Here is an 18,707-nt window from a genome sequence, read left to right on the forward strand (position 1 = left end):
CCGGAGGTATATGCAATAGATTTCACCAATTACACTACTCGACAAAATCGAACTTTTTTTTCCTCAAGGATCCAAACCGACTTTTTCTGAAAGATATGGGGATTTAAAATTTTTTAAAGAATTATGGTTTTTTTTCTATGGCAGAACTTTTTTTTGAAGAATTTTTGAAGTCTGGTATTTTTTTTTTAAGCTTTTTTTAGAGGAAGCGCTTGTTGTTTTCACATAGCTCTAGTAACTTACGTCTGGTTGTAAAGAAGTTTGCTATTTTGAAAAGATAATAAAAACAGCTAGAAGTTAAGCCCAAATACTTTGTGATTTCAGCTTACCGTATGGGAAATATAAAGCATTAAAATGCAAAAATGATGATTTTTGTGCGGTATTTTTTACGAAATTTTGACTTTAAAAACCCAGGAAAAGTCGAAAAAAAATTATATCCTGTGTCCTCTATTTTTTTGTGTATAGGTGCGTTAATTTGGCGTCGTTTAAGGTATCGCTCATTAAAATCGGGCCAAGCTAAAATTCGTTAACCAAACCTAAAATATGAAAAAAAAAAACAAAAAATACCTTTTTGAAGGCGGCGGGCCCAACTGCCATTGGGAACAAAGCAAACGAACAAGGGTTGTACATTTGGTACCTCAGGTACCTGCAATTGGCAGTTGAGCCCGCCGCCTTCAAAAAGGTATTTTTTTTTTTTTCATATTTTAGGTTTGGTTAACGAATTTTAGCTCCAAAAAATACCGCACAAAAATCATCATTTTTGCATTTCAATGCTTTATATTTCCCAAACGGTAAGCTGAAATCACAAAGTGTTTGGGCTTAACTTCTAGCTGTTTTAATTACCTTTTCAAAATAGTAAAGTTCTTTACAACCAGACGAAAGATACTAGAGCTATGTGCAAAAAACAAGCGCTACCTCTAAAAAAAGCTTAAAAAAAAAATACCAGTTTTCAAAAATTCTTCAAAAAAAAGTTCTGCCATAGAAAAAAAAAAATATCATCAAACCATTTCTTAGCCCCAAATCTTTAAGAAAAAGTTCGTTTTGTTCCTTGAGGAAAAATCGTGTTGACTAGTGTTATCCAACTCATTCGTCAAATTTTTTTTTTTTATTTTCTTAACTACATTTTTTTGTAAAATTCGGTAGCAACCTCTAAAAAAAAAAAATAAATAAAATAAAAACATGTAAATTACTATTGAATCCAAGGTAACAAAACTAGGGGGCGTCCCGTTTGAATTTCGAAAAAAAAAGTTTTTTGGCCCAGCCTACTGGTCAACCAAGCAAAGCATGTGTTGACATTTTTTAAATCGGTACGATGGCATTGGCATTCTTTGAACAACTTTATTTATTAGTATCTTGTTTTGTTAAGAATGTCTGATAACTTAAGATACTTAAGTTATGTGAAAAATAGAAGCACTACATCTGAAAAAAAAAACATTAAAAAAATACCAGATTTTAAAAAATTCTTTAAAAGACGAGAAGGAACGTGCGAGTCGCTTCTGGGGACGCGACTCTACTTATACCCATACTCAGTCAGTATATACACTTTTGAGCATATAATTTTTTAGAATTTTAAAATATACAAAAAAAATTTGCTACATCTGCTATCTACAATGTATATTATACATCTAACATGTAGATTGTACATGTTCCATTTAGATTCTACATCTCCTCCGCTAGGGGTTGCTCGCACACTGAACGTGGCAGACTGTGCGAGCGAGAAAGAGAATCAGTAGCGTGTTTCATGCATGGGGAGACGGGGGAAGCAACTGAAAATGAATTTCTTCATTCTGGCTATAATTATGATCCGATCTGATTCAGATTCGGCAATCTGGTAGATATGGTCATTCTCTACGATACTGCGTTTTAGTTTTATCGTATCTTTAAAAATGTGCCTGCCACAGATTTTCGTACTTTGTGGGGGCGGAAGGGGGCGGGGCGAAATTTTGAAATGTAGCAGTGTGATATAACATGAGTCTGGAAACAAAATTTGGTTGCTCTAGCTTTTTTAGTCTCTGAGATACAGGCGCTCATCAAGACGGACGGACGGACAGACGGACATGGCTATATCGACTCGGCTATTGATGCTGATCAAGAATATATATACTTTATGGGGTCGGAAACGTTTCCTTCTCTGCGTTGCACACATCCACTCTTACCACAGATCTAATATACCCCTTAATATTTTTTTGAGTACGGGTATAAAAACCGACATTAAACTAAAAATTTGAAAAAAAAATTGTATAATATTATTGAATAAGAAAGAGCAGAATTGGGGGGTGTCCCCTTGAAAAAACAAATTTTTTGTTCAAATTTTGGCCCAGCCTAATATACAGATTAATAAAGATGCTGCACAAGAAGATGGTTTTCAAATATGTTATGCAGAGTAACAAATACATGCATATCGGTAAATTTTCTACCGCGACGGAGCCAGAGGCGGTGGCAAAATTTTTTGCCGAACAACTTAAGGTGCCGGTAGCGAAAATTTCTTGTACGAAGCTAGTCAAGCGAGATGCTGATATATCTTCGTTAAAGTTTGTCAACTTCAAACTTGGGGTCCCTGAGGATCTATTTGCTGCTGTCTTTGAGGACAAGTTTTGGCCTGTCTCAGTAAGGGTTTCCCGCTTTGTACATAGACAGAGGCCGGACGCTGACCTGACGGCAGTAGATCTCCGCGCTATCGTACCGTTGCGGACGTCCACGCCCACTCAGGAAGGTCCAGTTCCGTCCACTTCAAAAAACCCCCAATGAGCGGCGCCTGCGCTTTGTGCGGCATTCGCTCGGCTGCTGCTGGATCGGATGTCGATGCTCTTGCTGGCGCTCTCTTTCGACTGCGTGAGTGTTTAGCGTCACCCCCACAACTGTTACATTGCTTCGTGTGCTATGCTTGTGTCGGCGCTGCACTCGACACTTGGGGAGAGTCAGCGGTCCGGCGCTTGCTCTTAAGTGGATCACTCTCTTCAGCACCACCGTCAACACATTCCGGAAGAGTGGGTCTCCCAGCACCGTTCCCGCCCAGTCTACTCGATGGGGATGGGCTGCTGATCCGCACTACGACGATTCGGCAGGCTTCCCATGTGAGTCTGGCCCCTGTTGCTCAGTGGAAACTGCCTGGTGCTGCTCTGGAGCCTCCTCCCGTGGCCACTGGCCGGACGTCATTGCCACTCTCTGGGACCATGCTGATGGACTGGGCCAAATCCATTCGCATTTTCTTTCAAAATATAGCAGGTATGCGCACTAAGGCTCAGGCTGTCTACTTGGCAACCTCTACGTGCGATTTCGACGTAATCATCTTGGTTGAAACCTGGCTCAATGAAAACTTCTTCGACAACGAGTACTTCGATCCCAACCTTTTCCAAGTGTTTCGTAAGGACAGAGATTGTGCCAAAACGAAGCGTCGGAGAGGAGGTGGTGTCATTGTGGCCGTCAGACGCACCCTACGCTGTGATCCGATTTGTCTCCTTGATGGTGACTCTATCTTGGATCAGATTGGTGTGTCAGTGGCCGGTCAGTCGGAGACGCTATGTATCAGCGCGTCGTATATTCCACCGAATAGCAGCTATGAAGTCTACAAGGCGCACACGCTGAATATTGCCAACATATATGGTAATCTACGAGGCCGTCAGCATCTTTGCGTAGTTGGCGATTTTAATCTGGGCTCCTTGGTATGGTCCGCTGATCCGCAGTCTGCGGCTATGATGCCGAGTAATGTGCATTTACAGCACGAAGTTCTTTTTCTGGATGACTGTTATAGTATGGGCTTAACCCAAATAAATAATGTTTTTAATAGGTTAAATAAGATTCTAGATTTAGTTTTTGTTAGTGCTGATATTGGTTGCCCTGTTGCACGTTGCGAGCTGCCTATTGCAGAATGTGACATGCATCACGTGCCGTTGGTCTTCTCAGCTAAATTCTATAGTTACTCGCCCTGGTCTGAACCCAGGTTTGAATATATTTTTACTGATGTAAGTTTGACTACTATACGGGATGACATGTTAAACGTAAACTGGGCTTCTGTTCTTTCGCATCCTAGTGCTGACTCTTCTTACAATGTTTTCATTAGTACCGTTCATAATATTGTTGATAATAATGCTTCCAGAAGAGTGCGTGGCTCGTATAGGCTACCATGGTATACGAAGGGTCTTGTTAGGTATAAGAATCTGCGTAACAAGTTCTTTAAACGATTTAAGAAAACACGTGACTCTGTTGACTGGACCAGATACGTGCAGCATAAGCGGGAGTTTGATTTTTTAAACAAATTTTTATATAATCAGTATATTGCTGACGTTGAAAGGGGACTTAAGGTTAATCCTAAGTCGTTCTGGCATTTCATAAATTCAAAAAGGTCGACGAGTGCCCTTCCTTCAGCCATGAACCTTGGTAACTTGAGCTCAAATACTGATAGTGGCATAGCAAATCTTTTTGCTTCTTTTTTTAGCTCAAATTTCGAGCCATACACAGTTTGGCATGATTCTGATGTCTTAGACTCTATCCCTTCAGTGGTCAATATTGGTTCGCTTGATGTATCGGAGGTGGACATTTTGGAGGCAATTGATGATTTCGATAACTCAAGTAAGCCCGACAGTGATGGCATTTCTGCCTTTCTGCTTCGCAACTGTGATGTTGCTTTTTGTGAGCCTCTTAAAATTCTGTTCAAAAATTCTTTGGTAACGGGTCAGTTTATTAAAAAGTGGAAAGCTGCCACTATTACTCCCGTTTTTAAGAAAGGTGCTAAGAATTGTATCTCTAATTATAGACCAATTGCCAAACTCAGCAATGTCTCAAAGCTTCTTGAGCGAATCATTGCCAAAAAGATCTCTTTCCTCATGAAGTCGTACATAAGCCCAAATCAGCATGCTTTTATGCCGGGTAGATCAACGACCACTAATTTGGTAGCCTTCAGTAATTTTTGCACACATGCCTTTGAAAGGCATTCTCAGGTCGATGTAGTGTACACTGACTTTGCTAAGGCTTTTGACAAAGACTCCCACTGTGCCTTAGTAGCGAAGCTGCATCGGTTGGGGATTCATTCGAGTATGCTTTGTTGGTTCATGTCGTATCTGGAGCAGCGAGAGTATGTTGTGTTGGTAAACGGAAAGCAGTCGGACCCATATTTGGCTACTTCCGGCCTTCCACAGGGAAGTGCTCTTGGGCCGTTGCTGTTTGCTATTTTCATTAATGACATATGTTTCAGCATTCAATCTTCTGAGCATTTGCTTTATGCTGATGATCTGAAAATCTTCCGTCCTATCAAAACTTTAGGCGACAGTATCCGTCTTCAGCGAGACCTGGATGCAGTCGCTCGTTGGTGCACACATAATTCTCTGCCTCTCAACATTAACAAATGTTACTTTGTGTCCTTTAGCAAGTGTGTATTCAATGTTCAGGCCTCATATTCGCTTGTTGGCCTTCCGCTCTTGAAGCATGCTGAGGCACTTGACCTAGGGGTCTTGTTCGATTCAAAATTTCTTTTTATCGAGCATTTGAACTTCATTTTGCCAAGAGCCTATGCTATGTTCGGCTTTGTTACGCGTAATTCATCCCAGTTTAGGGACCCATATACGAGGCTAAGTCTTTATTCATTTCTTGTGCGCTCGCGCCTTGAGTATGCTTCGGTGGTTTGGAACCCCACTGGGGTCGTTCAAATTGCTCGTATCGAGAGATTGCAAAGGAAGTTTTTGAAGTTTGCACTCCAGCCTTTGCAATTTTCCGTTCCGTTGCCGTCCTATGAGTGCAGATGTCGCCTCGTGCATCTCTCCTCTCTCGAGGATCGAAGGACTATTGCGGCTCAGTTATTTATATACAATATATTAGTGGGTAACATCGATTGCCCTGACCTGCTTGCTGGGATTAGCTTTAACACGCCTGCCAGGAGCCTTAGGGGCCATGCACTCTTTGTAGTTGATCTTCACCGGAACAATTACGGTAATAACGAGCCAATATGTAGGGCTCTTCGCCGGTATAATTCGCTACCTGCTGGGATGCGATTCGATTTTTGCCTTGGGAAAGGAGCCGTCAGACGGTTGCTTTCTGAGTTTTTCTTGTTTAATTGTTAGTTCCTCATTTTGTATTTACTTTTTAATGTAGAATTAAGTTAGTCTAGCCAGATAAGGTTTATCCGTTGGCGAATAAATAAATAAAAAATAAATAAATATGAATGAGGAAGAACGGGAATTCGTACGAGAGATAATAACATTAAGCATCCATATGCGTAGCGGGAGACGGACTGGCAGTCCATCAACTGAAGATGCCGGAAACGGGAATGGAATTTGTGTATTTTATACCCTCTAATTACACTACTTGACAAAACTGACCAAACCGACAAGTCCAAACCGACTTTTTCTGATAGATATGGGGCTTTAAATTTTTTTAAAGCTTTATTCCAATTGGGAACATAGCAAACGAAAAGGGTTGTACATTTGGTACCTGATCGCGATCCCAAATCCCAATTGGCTGTTGGGCCCGCAACTTTCCAAAAGGTATTTTTTGTTAAATTTTTTCATTTTTTAGGTTTGGTTAAAGAATTTTAGCTCCAAAGTCTTCCCATAGTTTTTTTTGGCCGGCCCCTTCAACCCCCCCAAATTTAACCCCTAAACACCGCGACGCTTCGCAGTCATGAGCCAGACAGAATGGGCGAGCAAAGTGAATACACTTTGTTGTTGATCTGATTTTCATGTGCGTAGCCCAAGACACATGATGTGTTGTTGCAATCTCGAGATCGCGCCTTCGAAGCATTTTTGCCGTCTCTTTGACGCCAAATTTCTGTGGCATTGTTTTTGTAAAAATTCACGGATCGCTGAACGCGAGCGACGACCGTCTGAGCCGACTTGCTGGCGCCTCCCGAAAAACATTTTGGAAAGAGCCGCGGGAGCTGAAAGAGCCACAGCGTGCCCATCTCTGCTTTATATTTCCCAGACGGTAAGCTGAAATCACAAAGTGTAAACTTCTAGCTGTTTTAATTATCTTTTCAAAACAGCAAAGTTCTTTACAACCAGACGTAAGGTACCTTAGTTATGTGAAAACAAGCGCTACCTCTGAAGAAAGCTTTTGAAAAAAATACCAGTTTTCAAAAATTCTTTAAAAAAAGTTCTGCCTTAGAAAAAAAAAAAATATCATCAAACCATTTCTAAGCCCCAAATCTTTAAGAAAAAGTTGGTTTTGTTCCTTGAGGAAAACTCGTGTCGACTGGTGTAATTGAAATATAGGAACAAAGAATTCAAAAACATCTAAGTCAGTCGGGAAATATTTTAATTGCATAGATACATTCATTAGCTGTTAATTGATGACTTGTTTTCATTTCAAAAAGACAAAATTTCAACAAAAAATTAAAAATGTAAAAAATGTCGAAAAAAGCTGAAACTGAGGCAGCCATTTTGTGTTTGCAGTCAAATAATTTGAGTTTTGGCGCTATTAGCACCAAAATTAGTATGTGTAAGTCCTCAAAACACTATTTCCTAAAGGATTTCACCGACTACCCGCATCAGGAAGTAAGAGGAAGACCACCCAAAAGGACCTTCAAAGTAGGATCATATTCATTACCGATTGAGCGTCGAAGATCGGTTCAAAATGATATAATATATTAGAGAAGAGTTTTTTGAATCGGTAGGTATGGATATTAGCACCAAAGATAAACGGCGGCGTCTTCAGGAGACATGACTTAACGGTCCTGGGCCAGCTATATGACCACTATTAACACTAAAAATGCGAAAAAAAAAGGATCCAATGGGCCAAACTTCACGAATCTTGGACTGTAGAAGATTGGAGAAACGGTATTTTCTCCGATAAATCTAAAATAAACCTATTTGGTTCAGATGGCATGACGTACGTTCGCCGCAAAGTCAGAGAACTGTTTAAGGATGAGTGCCTCAAAAGAACGGTGAGGCAAGGAGAGAGCAGGATGATCTGGGGATGTTTTTGTTATTATGGAGTTGGTCATCTAGCATTAATTAACGGATCTGTAAACGCGGTTTAATACAAAGCCATTTTCGAAGAAAACCTCATACCCTCAATTGAGGAACAATTTTCTCATACCGACTGTGTCATCTTTCAGGATGATTCTGCTCCTTGCCACCGTGCAAAATTGGTAAGTAATATTTGTTTTAACTTTGTTATTCAATTGTCTATTGATTTATAAAAAAAGTTTAATTTTTCACCCATTGATTTTTTTTAGATAACAAATTATTTAAAAGAAGTGGGAATTTCGACGTTGGAGTGGCCAGGAAATAGTTCTGATCTCAACCCGATCGAAAACCTTTGGCACACTATGAAGGTTTTAATTAGCAAGTAGAGACCCAAAACATTGTCAGAATTGGATAAGATAATTGAAAAAGTGTGTAATAAAGATATTACAATCGAAATCATCAGGAATCTAATAGATTCCATGCCATCACGCATAAAACTAGTTATAAAAAATAGAGGAGGTTCAACTAAATATTGATATACAAAATTTTGTATTTTCTAATAGCCGTGTTCTTAAACGCAACAAAAGAAATTTTGTTTTTCCTTACCAAAAATTTTTAATGAATTTTTTTTGTATATATGAAAATTTTATGAAAAAGTAATAATTTTTGATTTAAGGATTCTTTCGAAAACAAGGACATTTGTGTTCTAACTTTTGGAGTGTTTCCTTTGGTATTTAAATTGTTTACTTAGTTAAATAAGTTTTTTTCTTTGGAAACATACCAAAACTTCCTAAAACAGAAAAAATCACTTATTTTTGAGTATCCACATTTCAATGTCCACTGTATTTACGCATAGAGTAGTGCTTTAACCCAGAGATGGACACGCCGTGGCTCTTTCAGCTCCCGTGGCTCTTTCCAAAATGTTTTTCGGGAGGCGCCAGCAAGTCGACTCAGACGGTCGTGGCTCGCGTTCGGCGATCCGTGAATTTTTACAAAAACTGCCACAGAAATTTGGCGTCAAAGAGACGGCAAAAATGCTTCGAAGGCGCGATCTCGAGATTGCAACAACACATCATGTGTCTTGGGCTACGCACATGAAAATCAGATCAACAACAAAGTGTACTGCGAAGCGTCGCGACGGGGGTTGTTTTCTTTGTTTTTTCTGGCTGGATCTTTCCGTTAGTTTTCGTGCCCATCACTGCTTTAAACAAAGACTTGCTGTTTTCAAAATTCATAACTTTTCAAATCGACCAATCAAAAAAACAAGAAAGAACGTGAGTCGCTTCTATGGACACGACTCTACATTTATACCCATACTCAGATTTATGTAGAATTTTAAAATATTTTACATTGTTTTTGCTACATCTGTTATCTACATCTACGATGTCGATTACACGTGTAAAATGTAAGTTAACATACACAATGTATATTCTACATCTCCGCAAAGGTCGTGCATTGCCTAGGGCAGAGTGTGTGCGAGCGAGAAAGAGAATGGGTAGCGTGGTCTCGTACTGGAGGAGGTGGGGGAAGCAACTGAAAATGAATTTCTTTATTGTGGGTATAATAATGATCCGATCAGATTCAGCAATCTGGTAGATATGATCATTCTCTACGATACTGCGTTTTTATACCCGTACTCAAAAAAAGAGTTAAGGGGTATATTGTAGTTGTGGTAAAAGTGGATGTGTTCAACGCAGAGAAGGAAACGTTTCCGACCTCATAAACTATATATATTCTTGATCAGAATCAATAGCCGAGTCGATATAGCCATGTCCGTCTGTCAGTCTTGATGAGCGCCTAGACCTCAGAGAATATAAGAGCTAGAGAAACCAAATTTTGTTTCCAGACTCATGTGATATCACACTGCTTCAAGTGTATTTCAAAATTTCGCCCCGCCCCCACAAAGGACGAAAATCTGTGAGAGGCAAAATTTAAAAAATAGATATAACTAACGAGAAGGAACGTGTGAACGCTTCTGGGGACGCGACTCTACTCGCGTACAATGTACAATTGTACATATTATATTGATCAGCCTGATATTGACTTTGACGTAAAAATGGATATATTTTACTTTATAACATTATCCTATAATATAATCAGGTTTATTTTGTTAGGCTAGGTTAACCCGGATAGCCCTTACGGGGCCATTATTGACCTTAGTTGTACAGATAGGGGTGTATGAACCTTCTCGAGTATATTTAGGAGGTTTCGAAGTCCTTGAGGATCGGAGAAATTTTAGCAAGCAGTTTCCCTGGCGTCCTCTTGGAGGCATCTTCCAGTGATGCCAGTACCGGGCCGCCCAAGTATCTTCTCCTAGCCCGTGAGAGAGTCGGGTAGTTGCAGATGAGGTGTTAAAGGGTTTCAGTTGCCCCCGATTCATCGAATTTCCAGTAGTTGCCACTGTTGGTGATGCCTAGTTTGGCTGCATGTGCTGCAGTCAGCCAGTGACCTGTAATATTTTTACTAACATTCTGCAGTCCTTCCGTGGTGGGTGCGCTCCCGCACATGGTTTTCGAGGTTCTGCAGGTGGTGGTGCTACTCGACCTGCTTCTGGTCTGTGTGTCGGCCCGTTTGTCTAAATCGCTTTGTAGCGTTCTACGTGAGACAAGCACGTTCTCAGTTCTGTCGTTTGCCAGCCGGACGCCGTCCTTAGCCAGAACGTCCGCCATCTCGTTACCATCGATGTCTTGGTGGCTGGGAATCCAGTAGATCCGCACTGATTCTGTCGTGCTTAGGATATCTACTGCTTTCTGATTTCTAAGACATTTTAGGAACTGATCGCTGAGTACTGCATGGTTGTTATCGCCGCCTGGTTGTCCACGAACAGGTTGACCACTTCGTGTGGACGATCCGTAGACTGAGCAGCCTCCGCCGCTTTCCGTAGTGCGAAAACTTCCGCCTGGAATATGCTGCATTTGTCCGATAGCTTATAAGACAGCCTTATCTCAGGCTCTGTACAATATATGCCCGCCTTCCATCTTGTAGCCGTATGTGTAAATGTTGAGGTGTTGAGTCTGTCCCGACCCTCTTTCCATCGTCGGGTCTCATGAATCAGTTCGTTTCGACATCCAGGCTTTTATTGAAGGTTTTTTTTGGAAACATATACTTTAAGAATAAGTGAGAACAAGTTTTAGGTCTAAAATATTGTATAAAACTCTTTTCTGGTATGCTAAGGTTTACGTATATGTGAGTACCTATTATTATGATTATGTGTGTATATTGATCAAATGGTCAGTTAACATATACATATAAAAAACGAGAAGGAACGTGTGAGTCGCTTCTGGGGACGCGACTCTACTTATACCCGTACTCAGTCAGTATATACATTTTTAAACTTATAATTTTTTAGAATTAAAAAAAAAAAATTTTTACATTTTACATTTTTTTTACTACATCTGTTATCTACATCTACTTATGTATACTATGTATATTCTACATCTAACATGTAGATTATACATGTACCATTTATATTCTACATCTCCTCCGCAAGGGGTTGCTCGCGCACTGAACGCGGTAGAGTGTGCGAGCGAGAAAGAGAATGAGTGGTCGGTTTTCTTCCTGGATGGGGCGGGGAAAGCAACAGAAAATTAATTTCTTCATTCTGGCTATAATTATAATCTGATCTGATTTAGATTCGGCAATCTGGTAGATATGGGTATTCTCTACGATACTGCGTTTTTAGTTTTATCGTAGCTGGGCCAAAAAATTATAAAATTTTTTTTTGGAAGCGGACTTTCCTTTACTTCTTTTTTTTGTCAGTAAATAAAATTACACAATTTTTTTTTTAAATGTTAAGTGTAATGTAGGGCTTGCTACCACAAAAAGAAACCTACATTTGGGTTAAATATATATTTTTAAAACATAAATTCGTCGGTTTTTTCAAATAATATTGAAACTTATAAACTAGTTCATTTTGATAATACTCGAGGAGTTCAGGGGTATATTAGATTTGTGGTAAAAGTGGATGTGTGCAACGCAGAGAAGGAAACTTTTCCGACCCCATAAAGTATATATATTCATGATCAGCATCAATAGCCGAGTCGATATAGCCATGTCCGTCCATCTGTTCGTCTGTCTGTCTGTCCGTCTTGTTGAGCGCCTAGATCTCAGAGACTGTAAGAGCTAGGTCAAACAAAATTGGGTTTTCAGACTCATGTGATATCACAGCTATTTTCAGCTATTTTGTGAGGAAATACAACTTGACTCTTGGTCCGCCACGTGCAGAAAGAAATACTAGACTAGACTACTGACTGTGAAAAATGCGGGTTCTCCGGATCTTCCTTTGACCCGATATTTCGTCATTCACCCTTTTGTGTATAGGTGCATTAATTAGGCGTCGTTTAAGGTATTGCTCATTAAAATCTATGGAGAAACTTTGGAGCTAAAATTCGTTAACCAAACCCAAAAAATTAAGAAAAAAATAGAGAACACGGGATATAATTTTTTTTCGACTTTTCCTGAATTTTTTAAGTCACAATTTCGTAAAAAATACCGCACAAAAATCATAATTTTTGCATTTCAAAGCTTTATATTTCCCAGACGGTAAGCTGAAATCACAAAGTGTTTGCTTTTAGCCGTCTTAATTATCTTTTCAAAATAGCAAAGTGCTTTACAACCAGACGTATGATACTAGAGTTATGTGAAAACAAGAAGCGCTACCTCTGAAAAAAGATTTGAAAAAAAATACCAGACTTCAAAAATTCTTCAAAAAAAAGTAACAAAAAGTAAAGTCCCATATCTATCAGAAAAAGTTGGTTTGGATCCTTGAGGAAAAAAAAGTTCGATATTGTCGAGTAGTATTATTACCAGTACCTGGCTAGCGCGAAAACGATATTGCCTACTTTCAGGCACTAACAAAACCCTTTCCTAGACTTTCTACAAGCGCTCACTACAATGTGCAAGTGATTGCAAGATCAAGACGGTAGAACGTGAGTGCGATAATGATGACGATCAATTAAATACTAAAAGAGGGCAGGCGGACGGAATTGCCCGTGCCCTAATGCAAGCGAGATAGAGAACGAAAGAAGCAATGGAAGCTCGGGCTGCTGCTGAGCCGAGTACGAGCGATAGATAGAGAGAGAGAATGCGAGAGAGCAGCATAGATGCTGCAGCTGCAGTAGAAAATGAAGAAGGAGATATAAAGAAGCGAAAGAACGGCCGCTGCCGTGAGTAATTATAAGCGGTTACAATATTTATATGCAGTGGGCAATGTAAATAGCAAACAATGTTGGAATTTCGTTATTTTGCGCCACTGGCTATTATTTAGGAACTTGTTGGTGAATTTCAGGTTGGGAAACCAGACAGATGTCATTCCCGTTGTAGCGCTGATAGTTATTATTATATTCTTTTGGCATAATTGCCGGAACGTTCTTATTGATTATTGAGCGAAAATTGTTGCTAATATTCTATCATTGTCATTTCTGTATTTTCTGTTAATGGTGTGGTATGGTACTGTTCGATATGATGAACGGTCGTTATGTTTATTCCGTCGCCAATCTTTATTTTGACTATTTTCCTAAAAAAAAATCTCTCTTTCCATTAGGGCCTTCTCGTATGCCTCTGTTAATGTTTCAGGTTGCTGGTTCCTGTGGACCCTAGTGGACCTTACAGTCCTGTCAGGAAAATGTTTAGACATGTGGTTGAAAATAATTTTTTTTTTTTTGTATTCGAAGTGGTTCCAGTTCGTTGGTCTCGGTCTTGCTATTTTGATTTCGCAAATCCTTTCATAAAACCTTTGCATCGGCAATCTTATTTGACTGAGATTATGGAGTTCACGCATTAGAGTACACTCGTCGCGTTTTTCAGCTCAATACCAATAACAATAACATTAATGCAGATTTTATTTCATCCCAATTTAGAGTTGCACCTGATGCAATAATAGCTTCGTTTGCCTTTCCCTTAAATTCGTTTCTGATTGCCTTTAGGAGCAATTTTCGGTCTGGTATTTTTTTTAAGAATTCAGGGTGTATAGAGTACTAAACGTCCTTTGTCCTCTCCCACAGCTCCCTCATTCCAGTTAGAGGGATCGCATATTTCGCCAGCTGCGATTTGACATGGCTCCATAAATTTTCAATTGGGTTCATGTCTGGAGATTGTGGTGGCCACTTCATACATTGAAATTTTTGCTTCAATATCCAATTTTTTACCAAAATAGACGTGTGCTTTGGGTCATTGTCTTGCTGAAAAATACATTTTTCGGCAGCAAGACCCATGTTCCCGGTCGCATCTGGCAGATTCTGTTGCAGAATGTTTAAATAATGCTCTTTTCGCATCATGCCATCAATTAATATCAAAGGACCAACTCTATTTGTATGTATACAGCCCCAAACCATGATTGAGCCACAACCGTGCTTAACGGATTGCCGCACAGTACTTGGGAACTGGATATTGGGATCTCTAGTCCAATACCAGGAGTGTCTGACTCAAAACGATTAATTTTTGTTTTATCTAAACCATATAAACTTATCCCACAATCCAGTCACCAGTCACCAAACCCAACTTAAAGTCAGCGTCAAGGACGGTGGCGGTTCAATTATGGTTTGGGGGTGTTTTTGCTCTATGCTGCTATATGCGGTCTCTCCAAGTGCAATGATGGAGTTGTGGGAGAGGAAAAGGATGTATGGTACGCTATTCAACCTGCAATGATGCAACTCTACATCCACAAAATGGCAAATCGCATAAGAGAACTAAAAAAATTAAAAGGGCTGTGGACACATTATTAAACGAGAAGGAACGTGTGAGTCGCTTCTGGGGACGCGACTCTACTTATACCCGTACTCAGTCAGTATATACACTTTTGAGCATATAATTTTTTAGAATTTTAAAATATAAAAAAAAAAAATTTACATGTTTTTACTACATCTGCTATCTACATCTACAATGTATATTCTACATCTAACATGTAGATTGTACATGTTCCATTTAGATTCTACATCTCCTCCGCTAGGGGTTGCTCCCGCACTGAACGCGGCAGAGTGTGCGAGCGAGAAAGAGAATCAGTAGCGTGTTTCATGCAGGGGGAGACGGGGGAAGCAACTGAAAATGAATTTCTTCATTCTGGCTATAATTATGATCCGATCTAATTCAGATTCGGCAATCTGGTAGATATGGTCATTCTCTACGATACTGCGTTTTAGTTTTATCGTATCTTTAAAAATGTGCCTGCCACAGATTTTCGTCCTTTGTGGGGGCGGGGCGAAATTTTGAAATACATTTGTTGCAGTGGGATATCACATAAGTCTGAAAACCAAATTTGGTTGCCCTGGCTCTTATAGTCTCTGAGATCTAGGCGCTCATCGAGACAGACAGACAGACATGGCAATATCGACTCGGCTATTGCTGCTGATCAAGAATATATATACTTTATGAGGTTGGAAACGTTTCCTTCTCTGCGTTACACACATCCACTTTTACCACAAATCTAATATACCCATTAACTCTTTTTTGAGTACGGGTATAAAAATTATTCATAAAATTATTTGTTTAAAATATAGCCGCAGTGCAAAACTGTAACATTTGACTTATTTTACATTTTGGTTTTCCAAATTTCTTCCGGCGTATCAAATGGCTTCAAATTTTCAAAAACACTAGTTAAATGATTCAACAACAAAACAAGACTAAGATCTTTAGAATGAATAAAACAGAAGACAATCTACAGACCGTTGAAGTGAGAGTACAGAATTAGTGTTACAGTTTTGCTCGTCAGTGTATATGCATTGTAGATGTAGATAAAAGATGTAAAATGTAAAATTTTTTTTTTAATTCTAAAAAATTAAAAAATTATAAGCTCAAAAATGTATATACTGACTGAGTACGGGTATAAGTAGAGTCGCGTTCCTAGAAGCGACTCACACGTTCCTTCTCGTTTATTTTGTCACCGACAGCACTCGCGGCATTGGCATGTAAATCGTACAGTTTTGCTGTGATATGGCTTTTGCAATAACAATAATCGATCAAAACTATCGACAAATAAGAAACGACAAATGCCAATTTAAATAAAATCTGAAAAAAACCACACTAAACGTAAAAAATGTGGAATTCCCCTTGCCCGCTTTTTAAAATTTTTCACGTCATTTGACTTTCAAAAAAGCTCTGGATGGTATACCACATCAAATCGTATGGCTTTTATTCAGTTTCCTGATGTGGGTAGTAACATGTATTCAGACAACATTTCTTTAATATATTTATTTTTTTCTTACATATTTGCAGGTTAAAACTATAAACAGGACATATGACCCTAACAATCTAAGTCATTAACGTACTTTTTGCAATGAATGCATCGTTCCATTCATTTAGAGATATACTAGTGGCACATCCCCAAGATTCCTCAAGTCCGGAAAATTTTGCTCCCGTAGTTATTGGTTATAGAAATATTGCCAACAATAAGGATATTGTCGAGACCAGCTCAAATATTTCTTCGTCCCATTTATCGTTCATGGACGAATCGTCAAACGATTTTAATAATCATCAGTTAATTCATCCTAACTCTCTAATTAAAGTGTGTGGTGGTTGTGGAGGTAAGATATTAAATGAATCAAATATGTTGAGTCTAGTTTTAATTTTTTCAGATAGACACAATCTTTTATATTTATCCTTTACTTTATTCTTTAACCTGGACTTCCTATTTTCTGCTCATAATAAATTATTTTAATAGGTTTGGATTACTATACGTGTGTTCGTAAACAAAAATTCTAATAGGAGACTCAATCAAATATCCGCCACTGTTTAGAAATGCGAATAGCTTGGAATAAATATAACCCAACTAAAAAATGAAACTTTCATATCACGCTTGGAAATATGAATTTCGTGTATGGATTAAGTCGATGAACTAATATTCCGGGTGTCACAGAAGACTCTATTTTTTTTAGTTTCTTTCGATACCTTTTCCAAAACCTGTAGAGATTTTATTATTCGGAAACTTATTTATTACTTATGCCACTAACCATGAAGTATATATGTAGATGTGCTAGTTCATACATATGGCTCATATAATCGGCTCGTGACGAACATGTGTCGTCATGTTCGTTGCGAACTGACCCTGTAGTACTGGGCACTAGTTCGGAGGTGGTGATATGACCCGTCCCTAACAAACCACCACTACCCACTGGACAAACCCTAAGCAATGCTATTCTTCATTTCCATTTTTACCCTCAATGTCCTAGGGCATGGGAACCAGCGACACCACATCGTTTACCCCCGAACTAGTGAAATGGATACCAATCTAAGCGGTAGTGAAATTGGTACCCACCTGGTAGCTAGTGAAATGGGTACCCATCTGGTAGGTAGTGAATCTAAGGGGTAATGAAATGGGTACCATACCCACAATTAGAAAAACTCGTGCAGTTAACAATTTTATCTATTTTATTTTTCTAATTTCCTTGTTTTTAAATTTCAGTATTTTCAGTTATTAGTTTAATTATTTTTATGTTGTTACTGTTGCTTTTATATTTTTGAAATGGCCTTTTTTTTGCAGCTGAAGAGCTTTTCTTAGTTGTATATCCGCTGATCCAGGGCCTGCCTCTACAGTTATAGCATCTATAAATATAAAATTTAAGTAAATATTAAAAGGCAGGAAAATTTAAATTAGAAAGACAAACAGATATGCATACCAAGCAACACTCCATACAAGTTCTTAAGATCTTTCACCCCGACTTGGCTTTCACTTCATCCACGTTATAGGCTAACACAATTGCATTAGCAAGAATATTTAAATTTTTTTAAATACCGGCAGGATAATAGTTTTTATTGCATCAAGAGCATCAATCTGTAAAAACACAATTAGAATAAACCATAAAATTTCCGTTTTTATCACTTCCATTTCATTTGCAATGTCTCCGATTTGCAATTCCTCTACATTATTTGTTTCACTGTCCTCAATTTTTTCTATTTCACTGGACGACACTGTCTCTGCCCTCACAAGTTTTATTTTTTTGACATATTTATCGCTAGTTTCCTTCTATGATCTACGTTAAGGTTGCTTAGGTTGCTTTGTCTTCAAGACAAATAATTGTTTAAATAATTGAATTGATTAATGTTCACTTTTTCACTTTTTTCACTGGAACTCACAAGCGCGTCTCAACAAGTACAGCCGAAAGCAATATAACATTCCAGCAATGCAATGTCAAAAAACGAAAACGTAGCAGCGCTCTGCTCCGTAGACGCAGCGCATCTTCATTTTTGGCTTCTTTCTTCTTTTGTTTCGTTTTTTTCGGCTACTGGTGAGACGTTGCAGCCCATCGAACTAGTTCGCTGGGTGGTACGCGGTGGGTTTTAAAGTATACAGAGTAAATTTTTCTACTCTTTGAGTGGTTCCGCCTTCGCCTACCATATGGTTACTTCGGTGGGTACCCATGTACGGACCAGCGAAGTAGGTAGTTTGGCAGGGGCAATCGCCACCGCCAGTACTACAGGGGAACTCGCGCAAACGTGTGTGTACGCAAACACACAACAATTATGATTGTATGCTTTTACAATTCTTATGTCCCGAAACCGGGTTTGTCTTGAGGTTCTAGGCTACGTAAATATGTGTGTGCTTTCACACGTACTGTTCGTGTATGGGTTAAAGGTTTTGCTAGTCACATTTTTCCTGCATCTTTTCTTCTGAGCTCATACACCATATACCTCATATACCCATACCTTAGAATTTTTGAGTAAAATGACACTTTTTGTAGCTAATAATAGTTTCTGATTTTCTTGAGAAATTGCGTTACATCGGGGGTTTTTTAGCCTTTGATACTGTCATCCGTGTAATGTTATTAGAAGTAGTTGTTACAACAGCAATGACATTTTATCTCGTTCCCTTGCTCGCTTTTT

The 18,707-nt window shown here is 39.0% G+C and overlaps 1 protein-coding gene across 3 annotated transcripts in view; it reads left to right on the forward strand.

The window, feature by feature from the left end:
* LOC111081322 (LIM/homeobox protein Lhx4) overlaps positions 1 to 18,707 on the forward strand; it is a 148,939-nt gene that overhangs the window by 11,271 nt on the left and 118,961 nt on the right. For all 3 annotated transcript variants that reach the window (XM_041595861.1, XM_041595859.1, XM_041595853.1), the window contains exon 2: positions 16,104 to 16,411. In XM_041595861.1, the coding sequence (XP_041451795.1) occupies positions 16,165 to 16,411 (247 nt within the window). In that variant the 5' untranslated portion in view covers positions 16,104 to 16,164. The remainder of the gene's footprint in view (positions 1 to 16,103; positions 16,412 to 18,707) is intronic.

This window comes from Drosophila obscura, unplaced genomic scaffold, assembly GCF_018151105.1.
Source record: "Drosophila obscura isolate BZ-5 IFL unplaced genomic scaffold, ASM1815110v1 contig_137, whole genome shotgun sequence".
Taxonomy (NCBI): Eukaryota; Metazoa; Arthropoda; class Insecta; order Diptera; family Drosophilidae; genus Drosophila; species Drosophila obscura.